Consider the following 17,985-nt stretch of genomic DNA (forward strand, 5'->3'; position numbering starts at 1 on the left):
AATACAGCACCAAAGTATTTATACTTACATTCTGTAGGCGTTCAAAGTCTTCGACATTATACGTTTTGCGCACTAAGCACTATCCATCACACTGCACTAACACTAAACACACACTGTATCACACAGCAATCACTAAATAGTTAATATAAAAATAGTTTATTAAGTTTCTAATCAAAAGTTTATTATCAAAATACGGCACCTGCATAATCGATATGAGACACAATTTTAAAATTAAACAAGTAATTGAAAGGTTGTATTAAAAGTGGGTACGACAATTATAATATAGTCTACTGGATGAGATTGGTACGTAAACCCGTTTACACGTTACATTGACACCGCACTTTTTTGCAGCATAAGAACGCCACACGGAAAAGCATAAACTGCTTCATATAAAACGTTAGTGACGTTTTGAATCCGTGCCTCGTCCGCACCTCGTACGTGACATGGCTCGTGCCCACCACGTGTTAGCATAAATCATCCCCTAATCTTGCCGAATACCTAGCGGTGCACACTGAATACAGAGCCACTCTCAAGTTGTTTGCACCGCAAAAAACTCTGAAGTTTTCACTGTGTGAACAGTTCTATACTCAGCGTATGCGTCACTACGTATTCGGTAAGATTTATTCAGCTAAAACACGTGCGGTGGTAATGCCGTGTGAACGGGGTCTAAGCCCTTTTGGATTCCGGCGCCTGTTTCAGCGTAAATAGCGTTTTATGGATTGCGTGAAAAAAACTAACATAAGTAATTTCCGACAATTATTTAGCTTGCACGAAAAAGTGGTCAGAAGCCGTAAAATCGGAGGAATTCAAAATAAGTAAAAAGCTTGAAATATAATGAACTTTAAAATAACCATGAAATTAAAATTCTGATACTCTGAGGAAAATTCTGCAGCTAAAAATAAAAAAGGTTCCAAGAAAAAAGAAGGGATGACAAAAGCAATGGAGGAAACACCTAACAGCCATAAAATAGAAACCAAAAGACCAATCAAAATTTTATCTAACATATTATTTTTTACACAAAAACAATATTATTCAGCGAATTCCTCCAAGTCATTGTATAACTAAAGTTTCACGATTCTTCACGCTTTAAACCAAAATTTCCATTAAATTTAACGTTAAATTGATTAAATATTACCGTTAAAATCATTAACCACGGTAATAATACATTACAAGAAACCGACACATCTGTTAAAGAATACCATTCAATAATAATTTCGATGTTACCACAGAAACAATTACAACAATCAATAACGATATAACTCAAAATTTGTATCAATAATTTAAAAATCAGCCCCCCGATTGTGTACGAGTAAGAAAAACGTATTCATCATTATCGTAATCGTTAAAAAATTCTGCCCTTTGATTGGTTGATTCGCTTTTTACATTTTTTCACAGCCAATCAAAGGACATAATTTGTTGACGATTACGATAACGATGAATACGTTTTTATAATTGCAAGAACACTCTGTGCCCAGCTGGCACACCTAAAAGCCAATAATTGGGAATTGAATTGAATTATAATTGCAAGATTTGTCTACAACCGAATTAACACCAATGTAAATATTATTTAACGATTATGACACGAAAGTATCAAGACGAAGATGTTTTTCAGCACGCACGTGTATTTTTTGGCACACACCCGAAAGAATACATAACATTTCATGCCAATTATTGCACAATTCGTACCAGAAAGAGAGGAAGTGATAAATATTGCCGATGCGAAAACGGGATGGGGACATAATCGGAATCAAAATAGACCAACTCCTACGCAACGCGGTGGTTGGTGTGTCGTTGATCCCTTTGGATCATTGTCTGATGTTAAGTGCGTTTGTTTGTTTTTGTTACGATTGCAAGGAGTTTATTTGTTTTAATACCACTTAAATGTAGTATTATAAAAATATAATATATTTTATAATACTACATTTAATAGTTACATAGTTTCGGCGGGTAGTCTCAAAATAAACACGTATTTTTGTGGCTCTCTTTTAAATTATTCTGATTTACAAGAATTAATCAACTATTTACAGTGTAATATGCACTAGAAGCCAGTTACCTGCCAGCAGTATCTCCTTAAGGTAAATCCTTAATCACTACATTCACACAATAGAGTAAAACTTGTGACACTAGTTCCATCAAACACAATGGATTCAATCCAGAAGACTGTGGAAGAACTATCACTGCACTTTCACAAAACTATGGCGGAATTTCAGTTAAATCTGCAGTCAGCTATCCCAGCAACCAGCCCAACATCAAACATAGCCGCCCAGTTTAGTTCTTTCCGGAACTTTGTTCTGACAGCATTGAAAACCCTTCAGGGGCAAGTTGAGGTACTGAGTCAACAGATAGACCAACAAGAAACTAGGAGCAGGAAGAAGATTCTTTTAGTCCACGGTGTCCCTGAAGCGGCAAAGGAGGATGTCCCCACTGTCGTAGTGAAAGCTCTAAAAGATCATCTGCAAATCCCTGAGCTCTCTGCTGCTGCCATAAGCCGGTGTCATCGCATGGGGCGGGCTGGTAGTGACAGACCAAGAGCAATCTTGATAAAATTTCGTGAACTACCAGTGCGGAACAAGATTTGGTATGGCAAAAAAAGCCTCAAAGGAACCGGTATTACTTTGGCTGAGTTCCTAACAAAGAGCCGGCATGAAGCTTTTATGGCAGCCAGACAACAGTTCGGTATATCAAAGTGCTGGACCAAGGATGGGCAGGTCATTGTGATTGGGCCAGATGGTAAACGCCACTCTATTACATCGAAGGCCGAGTTGTCTCTGATTTCGGCTGGAAATGATAGTGAGGAAGTCACCGCTGCTCCAATTGGGCCCACTGTAGCTGCTTCTAAGCCACAAATTAGCATTTCACAGGCTCAAAGATCCAAACGGGCAATTAAGAAATGAGCCTCTAGCGGCGCCGGGCGTGTAGGTATCTAATACCTATTCAACGGACATAAGGACACCTTTCCACTGTTCTAATTATCACTTAGGTCATTGTATTAATTTTCTTTAGACTAGATTTTAAATTTACCCTAAATTATTACGATAGTTTGATAATAATTCCTTCTTTATTTTTGTGTCAGCTGTCATTGTCAAAGCAAGAAAGTCGTGTCAAATGTCATTGTTATTCATTGTCACTGACAGCTGGTACCACAGATAATTAATAATTCCTATTCCATTATACCACACAAATTCACACTGACCTCTACTTATAAATCATGTACGCTGGACTTCCGATTGCCAACCTGTGGAGGGGATTATTACAAGACTACTCTAAATATACTATACAAACTGTTGCAAATAGCCTTTTTTAAGTTGTTTTATATCACTTCCTGGTAACTTTAAATGCATTTTTGTTAGTAAACTTATTAACTTATATATACTGTTGGCTGGTGATTATGTGTATTTTGGCGCTTATTACTTATTGTTAAATTAGGATAACAAACTTAGTTTTTATTTATTTATTATTTATTATTATTATTATATATATTTATATAATATATAGTATTATATTTTATACATAGTATGAATAATAACAATATATTTACAGATAGCATTTCAGATAGTGTTCATAGCGATAGCTCTGATGATGATGTCTTTTTTTCTCCTGCTTGTTCTTCCGACGAAAGTTTCCACAGCACTTCGATACCCTTAAACTCACACCTTGAGACCATATTCGCGGATTATCCGAAAAATTTTAACGTAGTCCACCTGAATGCGCAAAGCGTACCTGCACATTTTCCGGACTTTTTAGCCTCATTTGATGTCACTAATATCCATGCCATTCTGGTGTCAGAGACGTTCTTGAAGCCTTGCCTACCCTCCATATCTTACTCCTTACCGGGCTTCCATTTAATTCGCAATGACAGGGTGGGTAAGGGTGGCGGTGGGGTGGCAATCTACCTCCGCAGCCATATTCCTTTTTCCATGTTAAGTAAATCTCCGTCTGATTATTCCGAATCTTTGGAACATATCCTTTTAGAGTTGCTGTTTGGTAACCGCAAAGTGCTTCTAGGTGTGTTCTACAGCCCTTCGCTTCGTATAGACTACTTTCAAGAATTTGAGACATTATTAGAGAACTTTCTACCCAATGCAGATCACTCCATCATCATGGGTGATTTTAACACATGTCTAATAAAGAACGATTCGCGAGCGCTTAGATTAAAAAATATAGTTAATAGTTCAAATTTATCGATACTTCAAACAAACCCAACTCACTATTTCCCAAATTGTGCACCCTCACAGCTCGACCTCATGATTGTCTCTGACCCAGTGCATGTTAGTGTGCATGGTCAGCTAACTGCTGACGCGTTTTCCTATCACGATCTAGTATATGTATCGTATAAGGTAAAGCCACCTAAGCTTAAACCGACTACAGTTATGCGGCGTTCTTTTAAAAAATTTAATAACGAAAAATTCTTGCGCGACTTGAATGGCATAGCTTGGGACATAATTTTCGAGGCGTCCACGATGGATGATAAACTTTCTATCTTCAATTCCCTTCTTATTGAACTTTTTGACATACATGCTCCTTTACGGCCAATTAAGTTGAAACATCTGCCCGCACCTTGGCTCACTGATGATATTAAGCTTGTCATGACGAAACGTAATTCTGCTAAATCAAAATACAAGCTCAAACCGTCAGAAACAAACCTACTCAAGTATAAGCGACTGCGGAACCGCTGTAATAAGATGTGCAGAGACGCTCAGCGCAACTATATTCACAGTTCAGTGAATGGGCAAAGTACCTTAAAGGTGTGGAGTTTCTTGGAATCGTTGGGTGTTGGACAACAGCATAAGGGTGTTGCCCAGAATATTGACTTCAATGCGCTAAACTTCCACTTTTCGCATGTCCCTACGAATATACATAACAAATCTAAAACAATATCCTCCATTAACTCGCAGCCAAGACCAAATTTTACTATGTTTAGTTTTAGCCCAATCAGCCCTGATGAAATTAAAAAGCACATTTTTGCAGTAAAATCAGACGCCATAGGCTGTGACGGAGTTAGCCGTAAGATGATTATTTTAAGCTTGGACTGCATCCTACATATTCTATCCCATCTGTTCAATCACTCCCTTTCTTCTAATATCTTTCCCAGTGCCTGGCGTGTTGCTCAAGTTATCCCTATCCCCAAAATCACCAATCCAACTTTATTCTCTCACTATCGCCCTATTTCCATTCTCCCTTTCTTATCCAAAGTCCTTGAGCGCATTGTCCACTCCCAACTCTCATTGTTCCTAACTAAAAACAATATACTCAGTCCTCATCAATCTGGTTTTCGTAGAGGGCACAGCACTGTCACGGCACTAACGAAAGTTTGTGATGACATTCGCTTTGGTATCGATAATAAACAGGTGACGATTTTGGCACTGCTTGACTTTTCAAACGCATTTAACACAGTTGATTTCGAAATACTCTTGGCTACCCTCAAATCCATTAATATTTCTTCAGCTGCTGTTAGTTGGTTTCAGTCCTATCTATATGATCGTTCGCAGTGCATCCGTGCTAAAGATAAACTATCGTCTTACTGTCGTCTCAGTGCTGGTGTTCCACAGGGTGGTGTCCTATCTCCTTTACTTTTTTCCATTTTTATCAATACCGTCACCAATCTTCTTTCTTTACCATATCATCTCTATGCTGATGATTTCCAACTATACGTGTCCACTTCTGTGGAACAAATCGCTGAGGCCGTTGAGCGCTTAAACTCTGAACTGAATGTGGTCTGCGGTTGGAGTAAAGATCATGGATTGTTGGTAAATGCTAGTAAATCCCAGATCATTGTCATAGGTAACTCCAGGCAAATTTCCAAACTTGACTACCCTTCATTACCACCAGTGATCTTTGATGGTTCTGCGCTACCGTACAGTCATACTGTAAAAAATCTTGGGATTATCATGGATAGCAATCTATCATGGAAACCGCAAGTTTCAGCTGTTAGCAAAAAAGTCTTTGGTGCTTATGGATCCCTAAAAAGGTGGAAAAACTTACTACCCGTTAAGACCAAGATCTTGCTTGCCAATACCCTCCTTCTTCCAATCTTGGATTACGCCGATGCCTGCTACCTAGATTTAAATGAAGACCTACTAAATAAACTGGAGCGACTGCAAAACTTGTGCATTCGGTTCATTTTTGGTCTAAGGAAATACGACCATGTATCTGAATATCGTAAAAAACTGAACTGGCTCCCTATTAGGCATCGACGTAATCTGCATGTTCTTTCTATCCTATTTGCCACACTTTTCCATCCCTGGTCACCACCCTACCTTAAAGATCAGTTTAAATTTTTTAGCTCCTTCGAACGTGATCGCGGCCTGCGTTCCTGTTACGATTTCAAGCTTATAACGACCAAACATAATACGCATGGCTACGCGGAATCATTTACTGTAAAAGCAGCTTCGCTGTGGAATGCACTTCCGGTCGAAATAAGACGCTCCAAATCGCTGGCAATTTTTAAAAACCGTGTCAAGAAACACTATCTGTCACTGTAGATTTTCTGCCATAACTATATTATGTACAGTTAGCTATGTAGTATGTATTATTTATTTAATTATACTATATTGATTTTATATAGTATTTATATCCATGTATATTGTATATATTATATTATATTTTATAGTATGTACCTATTAGAGTGTATGTGTTTATATATACCTATATATATTTATATATATATTATATTTATAGCTACATTGCGACTCCCCGTCTTACAGTTCTATAAGTTCTTAAGTATGGGTTGCCTGGAAGAGATCACTTTAGTGATAAGGTCGCCCTTTGTTTTTTAAGTGTATCCTGTATTCTTACTCTCTGTAAATCTATTAACAATAAAGTTATTTTAAATTTAAATTTAAATTTAATTTCTGATCAGGCTTTAGTATACTTTAGTTAGCGTTTAGCCCTGCGAGAAAGATCTAGATTTAGATGAAAACATTTTGCATGTACACTAAAAAAAAATGATAGAAATAAAGACATAGAGCTTCTTTTAAAAGCCAGAGAAATCTAAATATATAAAAGGAAAAGGTGACTGACTGACTGAGTGACCTATGGATACACACGTAGGCATCCGCTAAGAAGGGATTTTTGAAAATTCAACCCCTAAGGGAGTAAAATAGGGGGTTGAAACTTATGTAGTCCACGCGGACGAAGTCGCCAGCATAAGCTAGTTCTACATAAAAGAAGAAACAATTTAAAATATGTTAACACACAGAGTATAGACTTGAGTACTGAAGTAGGTATTCACTTCAATGTAAGAGCTAATTGATATGGAGAGACCGTCTCTCAATAATTGAAGTGCCTTTAATGACTGGCCTATTTTCATAAAACCATCACTTATAAGTTGTTACTAAGTAGTTAATACCGCTTTGTACGTAGTTTTTCAATAGCTTTTATTCTTTACTGCGACATGAAAAAGGAATTTCCCAGGATGAACTGAATGTCCTTCTGCGAATTTGGTTATATAATTTCTTACAAGAACACGTAATCTCAATCTGTATTCAGCACGTGTAAAACATGACCGCCTGGTAGACGTTTCAACGCAAAGGGTTTCCCGGTAACTTGTGCAGCATTCAACTAATTGGATCATACTGACGTCTTGGATTCTGTTTAAGAACTAATTTTCTTAAGAGCTCGCGTTGAGTATCGCAAAGGGAATGTTTAAACCCGCTATTCAACGATTCCAAGTGAATTCTGCTGCAGAACTGCTTTGCAAAGATGCCATTGCAATCTAGGTGAATTCTAGCAATTTTTTATTTATTCTGAAGCTAGTTAGCTCTTGACTGCAGCCTCACCTGGTAGTAAGTGACTTTAGATAATTATTGTGGATTTTAAAAGTGTTTAGACAGTACATTCATATTTATTTTTATAAATCTTTTGCCTACATTGTTGCATTATGGTATCCGGCTCGAAGGACCAAAAACGTGGCATTGCATACTAAATATTAGAAATATTTATAAAATATTGACTGACACTGATGTACTGAGTACTCGTATCTTACACTACAGCTCAAAGAGCTGAGTCTAGGAACATAACTTTGCATGTAGGTTTTCTCTAGAAAATAAAAAAATCTACTTTTCACGCAGGCAACGCGAGGGCATAAGCTAGTAGCACAGAACCGGCCGTTACCATTATTTTTAGAAATTCGAAACAGAAAGGAGGCTCTGATAAAATGGGTTATTCAGTTGCAAATATCAAATCGGATTTCGTGAGCAACAAAGTATCCTTTTTAATATAAATAACCAAGTGGCTAACTAACATGTTGTATGTGAATAAGTAATCAATATTACCATATCTACGACAGCACGAATGAGGTTGGAACACGCAAGTTGATCCTAATTTCTTCAGGCATCATCATCATCATCAACCAATAGACGTCCACTGCTGGACATAGGTCTCTTGTAGGGACTTCCACACGCCACGGTCTTGCGCCGCCTGGATCCAGCGGCTCCCTGCGACTCGTCTGATGTCGTCCGTCCACCTAGTGGGGGGTCTTCCAACGCTGCGTCTTAAGGTGCGAGGTCGCCATTCTAGTACCTTGGGACCCCAACGTCTATCGGATGTACGAACTATGTGCCCTGCCCATTGCCACTTCAGCTTCGCAACCCGTTGAGCTATGTCGGTTCAGGCATACAAATAATAAAATAGCAAACCATTTGGAGTATATTTGTTTTTATCTTCTACTTATATTATAATTAGATGATGCCCGCGACTTCGTCCGCGTGGATTTAGATTTTTAAAAATCCCGTGGGAACTAATTTTCCGGGATCAAAAGTAGCAAGTGCTTTCCCGGGATGCAAGCTATCTCTGTACCAAATTTCATCAATATCGGGTTAACGGATGGGCCGTGAAAAGCTAGCAGCCAGACAGACAACACTTTCGCATTTATAATATTAGTATGGTTTAGTGATTATTATTAAGCATAATCAGTAGAGCATTAGAGATAGCCTCGATAATCTGGCCATTACTCTCAATAGTACGAGAGCGAGACAAAATGGGTCAGATATTAACTGCGAACCATTTACCGCCTTGGCCAATTTATTTTGAGAGCAGAGTACGCGTTTTATTGACCGTTATATTATATCAACGCCCTCAAATATGTTTATTTTTAAATTTAGATGTAACTGAGCATAAAATCAGTTTGTGATAGCCTTGTGGTTAGGACGACCGCCTTCTAATCGGAGGTCGGGTGTTTGATGCCGGGCGAGTTAATACGAGACAGATTTATGTAAGAGATATACTTCTTCTTAACCCTTAGAATCAAACTACTTTCTTTTCAAAGTACACTTCTAAAATTATAAATTATAGTTTTAAAAATCATCGTGATTTGTCTTACGAACGTAGAGTGTCGATGTCTACACTAGACAGCTGTAACAAATTAGACTCATTAATCACTCGAAAACTCCAACTCAACTATGATTTCTAAAATCTTTACAGCGTATTATAAAAGTAGATTACTTTTAGTCATTACCTCATTACTATAATAACAACCCAATTTGTTACTAGCTGTAGTAAAACTTAACTCATAGCAGCTGATGCTACCAAAGTTTTATACTTATTCATCCATACTTAATATTATAAATGCAAAAGTGTGTCTGTCTGTCTGTTAGCTTTTCACGGCGCAACAGTTTAACCGATTTTGATGGGTACAGAGATAGCTTACATCCCGGGGAAGGACATTGGCTACTTTTAATCTCGGAAAATTAAAGAGTTCCCAGTTTTTAAATCTCGTGGGAAGTTCCCACGAGATTTAAAAAAAACTTAAATCCACGCGGACGAAAGACGAATCATCTAGTATATTTTTTTTTTAAATTAAATTAAGGAACCTACATGCTGATTCGCTAACTCAGTGTTCAACAATGAATGATAGACACCGAGCTAATTTGACATTGGGGCCAATTCTCTGGTATACAATCTCTAAACTAAACTAAAACGACACGTCTAAATCTATTGCTATCCCTTTCATAATGTTGCTTGCGGAAAAGGATAGCACTAGATTTAGACCTGTTAATTTAGTTTAGTTTAGAGATTGTGTACAAGAGAATCGGCCCCATTGGTTGGTTTTACACCAAATAAACGTTATATCACACAAAAAGTAAACTACACGCTATCTTGAAAAACTAAAAACTATAAGAACAAATGCACTTTTCACACCGACAGAAAAGTATTTTTAATATTTTTCCTTCCCAAATTACCGCATAATTTATTAGCCGATAAATCAAATAAATCGTTTTAGAAATAAAAAACTTTAACCTACGCTATTTTGAAAAACTGTAGAACCTAGCGCAATTTTAAACGAAAAATAAGAACAAAAGTGGAAGGATTAGAAACGAAACAAGTATCCAACTGGAATCCAATTAAAGCCTCCAATAAAATAGGGCAAGATTCTGCACGATGCAAGCAATCCTGAACGAGGCCACTGTACGATTCGCTTCATTAGATCCATATTTGATACATAATAAATCTGTGGTAGCGATGGGCATGATTGGTGCTGATTTTAAATCATTTTCGTTTGACGAAATTATTATTTTTCTTCACGGTGATTTCACAGGCGATTTTTAACGGCAAGTAATTTTCCTATTTTCGCATTCACAAGCGTTTACTACATACATTAATTTAACTAGGAATTATAATAAGATGTATAGCTCCAATATATTACATAGGTTGGTTATCACCGAAAGTGAATTTTCACACTAATTATGATTTTACAATCGTAAGTGTGAAAATTTACTCTCCACTTTTTTGCTTACGAAGCAAACAATGTTTTTCCCTTTCCAACACGCAGCGATGTAAGAGTTCTCGCTCGCGCGCTCTTTAGCTCAGCCGTGCGCGCGCGAAATTCAAACAATTATTGAGATTTTACTTCGTGATTTTTCATTTCATTTTAAGTAATTTAACATTTAACGAGTGTTACACATCAAGAAAAGGCCTTTTTTCCATGCTATCTGTGAAACGTTCCGTCGCTAATCTGTGGCGAGTGGCGAGGAAAAAACGAAGCATTTCAGATTGGAATGCAAAGAAAATGGCAAAAAGTCGGAAGAATAAGTTACAGCTGCGTGGAGAATTCGCAATTATAGCATACTGAACATGCCGTGAGAGACAGACGGGGACTGGCATGCTGATATTACTGTACAGAATGAAGTTGGAATGAGGTAGAGAAAGAGAATTTTTAATAGATATTTCGGAATATAACATTAATAAAGAAATTGGAACGAATTACAATACGATACCGCAATAACCAGAGTTACCGAAATAGCTCGACGAGTTGTGAAGCTCAAGTGACAATGGTTATAGCACATCAATCAAGCAAATAAACCATAGAAATCCTAATCATATTTTCAGACATAGGTAATCCCATTAACAGTCACCAACCTTTTTTTATTCGATTTACGATTTATTATTTAACCCTTTTTCCAAAAAGACCAGAATTGTTGACAAAAATAACCTTATCGACAGATAACAGATAGAATTGGGTAGTAATTTCTGCCGTAAGTAGGTATACAGGAATTTGATTTACTATTTATCTTCTCTTGTTGAATTATCTGTAATTAGCTTGAATTTGAGCAGTAATTATTAATTAGAGATAATTTCATAATAGCGTAACTGCATTATAATGCATCTTTAACACATGCACAAAAAGTACACTATAAAGCGTATTGTGCATTACAGTACAGTGCATCACAGCCGAAGACAAACAGAGCGTTAATAAGAATGCTAATTGGACAGAAATTAGATTCGCGACGCGCAACTATGTGGTGACTCACTAACTGCGGACAATCAAACATCGATAGAGGTTCACTCCTAATAGGAATAACAGATTGTAGCCAAAATATGAGAAGGATAAACAGAGTCATTCCATGGTTTTATATATTAATCAAAATAATAATTAATACCAAAAGATGTAAAAAAAGGTAGGCAGGGGCATACGAGATCTCTACCAAAAGCCATTTAAAAGGTTGAAAGATAAAGGGAAGAAAAATAGCAAGTAACACCGATTTAAAGGGTCTAACCGCAAACAGATTTAGGCAAAGTATGACAAGGATAGTCATTCTATGGTTTTAAGTATCAAAATAATAATAATACAATAATCGAACATCGAAATACCAAAAGCTTGAACAAAGATGGACAAGAAAACATACGTGATCTCTACCAGAAACACAGAAAGGAAGAAGAGAAGTTGAAAGTGAAAGGAAAGAAGAATATTATGTACAAGTAACTTCGATTTAAAGAGTCTACCAGGAAAACAGATTGAAGCGAAAATACGTATAAGAGAGTCATCGGAGTCGGTTTCGTATTTACATATTATGTACTAAACTAAACTGAAAAGTCTATATCTAGTACTATCCTTTACTGCATGGAGCATTGTAAAAGGGACAGCAATACCTTTAAACCTGTTATTACAGAATATAAAAACTGAACAAAGGGCATTTAAAGTAATTGGAATAAAACATGCGAACAATAAACATTTCAGGTCTTCAGAGTACAAAGCGGTAATCGATATAAAGGTAAACTATTTATACCCGCTTTATATTGTTCCAGTAGCATTCCAGTCCATCGAACTGTTCCAGCGCTGTATTGATACTGGAATGTTATTCCAGTATTCTGACTTCAGTAATTTAATCTAGTACAGTTCTTGCAATTCACGAAGGCGAGTGGCTCATGCTTGTGTTTAAGTCGTATCTTAAATTATTAAGATAACTTATAGTACAGTAAATAAAGCCGTTTTTTTGGTCAACCTCGCACTAAATTTCCGATCCAATTTCTTTTTTTTTTACGTTAAGAGTCACTTACTGACCATAAAATCACAGACAGATCCAGATGGAGCTTCGATCGCAATCTTGAAGGAAAGTTTTTGGCCGATATCTCGAAAACTATCCACTTTAGGGTAAAAATTATACAGACCATTATTGTAGAGAGTAAAATTTTGCATCTTTTGTTTCCTGTACACTTTTTTGTAAAACTTACCGTTTACGATTTATGGCCGATTTAATGAACCGGTTTTTCCAATATTTTAAAAGTTATCGGCCGAAATAGAAAAACAGGTTCATTCAATCGGCCATAAATCGTAAACGGTAAGTTTTACAAAAAAGTTTACAGGAAACAAAAGATGCAAAATTTTATTCTCTACAATAATAGTCCGAATAACTTTTGCCCTAAAGTGGATAGTTTCCGAGATATCAGCCAAAAACTTTCCCTCAACTTTGCGATCGAAGCTCCACCTGGATCTGTCAGCATTTTGTCATTTTGTGGTCAGTAAGTGACCCTTAACCTAAAAAAAAAAGAAATTGGATCGGAAATTTAGTGCGAGCTGAAATGCTCTATTTACTGGACTATTATGCACTAAATGAACAAAATACTTGAAATTGTATGACAATGTCTTAAGCCTCAATAGCTCAACGGTTTGAGCGGACTCAAATTCAAACGGTCAGCGGTTCAAATACCACCAGTTGCACTATTGTCGTACCCACTCTTAGCACAAGCTTTACTCATAGTTGGAAGGGAAATGGGAATATAGACTAATGCAAACAGGCCATAAATATATACAAAACTATTCACGAACAAGATTAAGTAGTACATAGTTGAAATATGAAAATGTGTACAAACTGCCACTGTTCTAATTGACCGATAAGCACGATTGCCGTATCAATGATTACATTACCACCCAGGTAATATTGGATTAGCGCACTAGATTTCTAATAGAAACGTGAAGAACTGCGAACATAGGAATGTCACAGAAAAACAGCTCAAAAACACTGGTGAATTTCCAAAAGTTTTCAGGACGGTGAAAAACGGACGCGTATTTTCCACACCGATTTATTTTAATACCGGCGTCAAGAGCGGTCAACGACGCAACCGCTCTCTTTCGAAGCCGAATGCGTACTAGCCAGCAAATCGACGAGAGACCACGCTAGTGTGGCGCACGCATTAGCGCCAGGCGTTATCGAGTCGATAGATAACTAGCTTTCGCCCGTGGGCTCAATCTATTTATAAACAATTTTTAGGGTTCCGTATCTCCGGAGAAAAAGAAACCTTAGAGGATCACTTTGTTGTCTATCTGTCAAGACCCGTCAAAGCAACTAGGCAGGTAGCATATTATTGTCTTAATAGCATAAGGAAGGGAAAAATCGAAAATTGTGAAATTGTGGTTAAATCACAAAGTGATTTTTTTTCTGTAAAGGTTACATAAACCTCTATTTTTGCTTTGCATAGTTACCGATTTCGTTTTCAGGACTGGAATCAATAAAATAAATACCCATGGAGGTGTACCTCAATCAATGCACGCGTTATTTTAACTCTATGGGTCAACTGTCATATCAAAAGTACGATTCCCCTATAATGACTTAAATCATACTAAAATCGTACTTTTGACATGACATTTGACACAAAGTTAAAATGGCGCAATAGAATTCATTTTTTTAGGGTTCCGTACCTCAAAAGATAAAACGGAACCCTTATAGGATCACTTTGGCTGTCTGTCTGTCAAGAAACCTACAGGGTACTTCCCATTGACTTAAATCGATAGTTTTTGATTTATCGTGCAAAATGACGATAAAATACGACTGTAGTATGGATCCCTCGGTGCGCGAGCCTGACTCCAACTTGGCCGGTTTTTTTACGCATTAAATACAAGTCCTTGTCATTCTACTACAAAGTATGACTACTAGAAAAGAAGCCCAAAAATAGTAAAGAACATCGCATGACTCACCACCTGCACCGCCCTATGTTACAGATGAGGGTGACCACCCCTGCATTATACACCCACATGGATGCACACTTGTGCAACGCCCCCTCACACATGTGTACAGCGTTTATGCATGTGAATCATGATGGGTGTATTGAAACAGCAAATAAAACCGGCCCGTTATGAACTTTTAGCCAGCAATTAGCCAGATTAGCAATGATACAAAGAGAACTGTTGCATTTTTAGAGTTCCGATTCAAAACAAGAAACCATTAAGGACGATAAGTTCTGCAGCAATCAATTCTGTTAATTAGGGCGATTTCGTAAAACCTGCATCATTCTTGTTGCAACAATGCATTGTAGCCAATAGTGAGCGAGCGTGGTTCCAATCAGAGGTGATTGCGATCGTGACATTGTAGCTGTCATTCTACCGCAATCGCGCAGCAGATGTGATGAATGACTGTTGGGACTTGAGAGCACAGAATTTGATACAGGGAGGGAGAGGGAGAGGGAGAGGGAGAGAGAGAGAGAGAGAGAGAGAGAATATTAAAATTTATTGTATTTATTATGAGCGCCCCTGAGCGCCCCATCGGTTAAAAAAAACATCTCCATTAGTGTTTCTACATTTATTAATACTGTTTTATCAATATTATAAATAATAAACCTGTTTATTAAAAAAATTATACTTCATCTTTTAATTAGTGTTTCAGCATGGCTAACCAATTAGAGCAACTCATTAGCTATTTTCATTCATTCCTGCCGGTGTAAATAGGCCAAACGTTCTCGTCGTATTGTTTTGGAAGAATGGGAGAGATGAGGAAAGTCAAACAATGCGTGCTGAACGACTCTACCCCTTTCTAGCTCAAGGCTTCAGTTAAAGGTGCTTACAGACGCGCCACTACCATAGCAGCAAAAATGGCGACGCGACGCCGGGTACAATATTTTATGAAGCGCGTAAGTAAAGTGCACGCAAAAAAGTAATCAATCTGCGCAGTGTACTAAAAATCCGGATCCGTAATCCGTATCCGCGAATCTACATTTGTAATGATCCCGCACATCACTATTGATGGATGGTATGGATTATTGTAAGGTGAAAAAGTAGAGCAACCATTCATATATCACCGAAAAGCTACCATCGAAATTGTAAAACAATATTGAATAGAAAGTTCCAATTTTAAAGCACAAGCTTTTAGTTCGATACGATGTAATTGAGTAAAAGTACAGGGTCGATAAATTATTGCAGCCTTTCTATTCCCATCTGCTGGTTACTTTCAAATAATTACCTAGAAGATACCTTAAATTGATCTTTTTGAGATAGATTAAAACGTACAATTATTTATTATTTATTGTCCGATGCTTCGATAAATAATTAAATACATTGTTATTATTTTTATGCTAAGTATGGAAGTATACATACCTATATGTCTATATCTATACTATTATATAAAAAGGTAATGTCGTTAAGTTTGTTTGTAGGGGGTAATCTTTGGAACTACTGAACCGATTTTTAAAATTCTCTCACCAGTAGAAAGCTACATTATTCCTGAGTGACATAGGCTATACGGGATCTTTAAAAACCTAAATCTACGCGGGCGAAGTCGCGGGGATCAGCTAGTATTTTATAAAGGAACTAGCTTATTCCCACAACTTCGTCTGCGCGGACTACACCAAGCCCCTATTTTACCCCCTTAGGGGTTGTATTTTCAAAAATCCTTTCTTAGCGGATGTCTACGTCATAATAGCTATCTGCATGCTGCAAGCCCGCATGTAGAGAGTTCTCCATGTTCTCAAAGGTGTGTAAAGTCTGCCAATCCGCATTGGGCTAGCGTGGCAGACTATGGCCTAAGCCCTTCTCACTCTGAGAGGAGGCCCGGCTCAGTAGTTGGCCGATAATATTGGGTTGATGAAGCAATCGCTGCTGTCCGTCCGCCTGTCTGTCAACGGGCTGTACCTATCTCATAAACCGTATACGTAGAGTTTCTATGTTCATAGTGTATTTAAGTATTTCTATTGCCGCTATAACAAATACATAATAAAAACCATGATGCCGAATGCAAATTTATGTACCTAGTACATAAAAGGAATTTTCTTGAGATGATATCTCTACATATATATAAAAATTAATCACTGAATGTGTTGCTGATGTCAAATCTCGAGAACAGCTGAACCGATTTCGCTAATTCTTTTTTCATTGAAGTACGGGGATGGTTCTTACAGAGAGAAAAATTAAAAAAAATCTTGAATAAGAATCGATTGTTAGGCGGTACGAAGTTCGCCGGGGCAGCTAGTTAATAATAAATTCATATTTTAAAATTTACTTAATTGAGTAATTGCGGTGAAAGCCGCGTTTTTCTTACTTTCTGCAGTTACTTAGCGTATGGTGTAAATTCCGTGCCAAAACTACCCAGTCCACGCTCTGATTACGTATCTAGACGTGTTGGCGTCTTTGTATTGATTCGCTTGACCTTGCCACGTTACGTCATTTCAATTTGGGCTTTTCTTCTTATCTCCACACTCTGAATTGAGGCAACTTTTCAACATCACACCCGTATTCAGAATCATAACTACGAGGTCTCACAGTAGTGCGCTCGGACGCACAGTGTAGGTTCCACCAATCAGATTATTACTGACTTTCTGGAAAACGTCAAGTTTGACATTGTCATGTAACCCATGACCTCTCGAGTCTAGAGCGATTGTCTAAAACCTGCATCAATCATTATTACAATCTCAATTGTTCTGATTAGCTGAATTTGCGCCATTCTTGTTGCAACTATGCATTGTAGCCAATAGTGAGCGAGCAACAACCAATCAGAGGTGATTGCGATCGTGACATTGTAGCTGTCATTCTACCGCAATCGAGCTGCGCGATTGTTGCTCGCTCACTATTGGCTACAATGCATAGTTGCAACAAGAATGGCGCAAATTCAGCTAATCAGAACAATTGAGATTGTAATAATGATTGATGCAGGTTTTAGGCAATCGCCCTACTGTTTGTTGTTTGTGTTGTAAGCCCTAGGGCTCGAAGAAATAATTTGTGAGGTCGGGGGGCAATGTCTTCCTAAGGGCGCCTCCTGTGAGGCTCCGACCACAGGGTATTCATAGTGTGCCCGATAAAAGTGCCGATTATCTTATGCACAATCTCTAAACTAAACTAAATTAATTGGTCTAAATCTAGTGCTATCTGCTATCCTTTTGCGCAAGCAACATTATGACAGGGATAGCAATAGATTTAGACGTGTCATTTTAGTTTAGTTTAGAGATTGTGTACAAGAGAATCGGCCCCAATATCTAACTTAGTTTAATACCTTTTTTTTATTTTTT

At 37.5% G+C, this 17,985-nt stretch overlaps 1 protein-coding gene across 1 annotated transcript in view; it reads right to left on the bottom strand.

The window, feature by feature from the left end:
- The window catches only part of Klc (kinesin light chain), a 55,916-nt gene extending 42,069 nt beyond the window's left edge, over positions 1-13,847 (bottom strand). Inside the window, exons 1-2 of the mRNA XM_069504042.1 lie at positions 13,588-13,847; positions 29-199 (exon numbers count right to left, since the gene is read on the bottom strand). Coding sequence (XP_069360143.1) covers positions 29-57 — 29 coding nt within the window. The 5' untranslated portion in view covers positions 58-199; positions 13,588-13,847. The remainder of the gene's footprint in view (positions 1-28; positions 200-13,587) is intronic.
- Between the last annotated feature and the right edge of the window lie 4,138 nt (positions 13,848-17,985).

Source organism: Maniola hyperantus, chromosome 16 (assembly GCF_902806685.2).
Source record: "Maniola hyperantus chromosome 16, iAphHyp1.2, whole genome shotgun sequence".
NCBI classification, from domain to species: domain Eukaryota; kingdom Metazoa; phylum Arthropoda; class Insecta; order Lepidoptera; family Nymphalidae; genus Maniola; species Maniola hyperantus.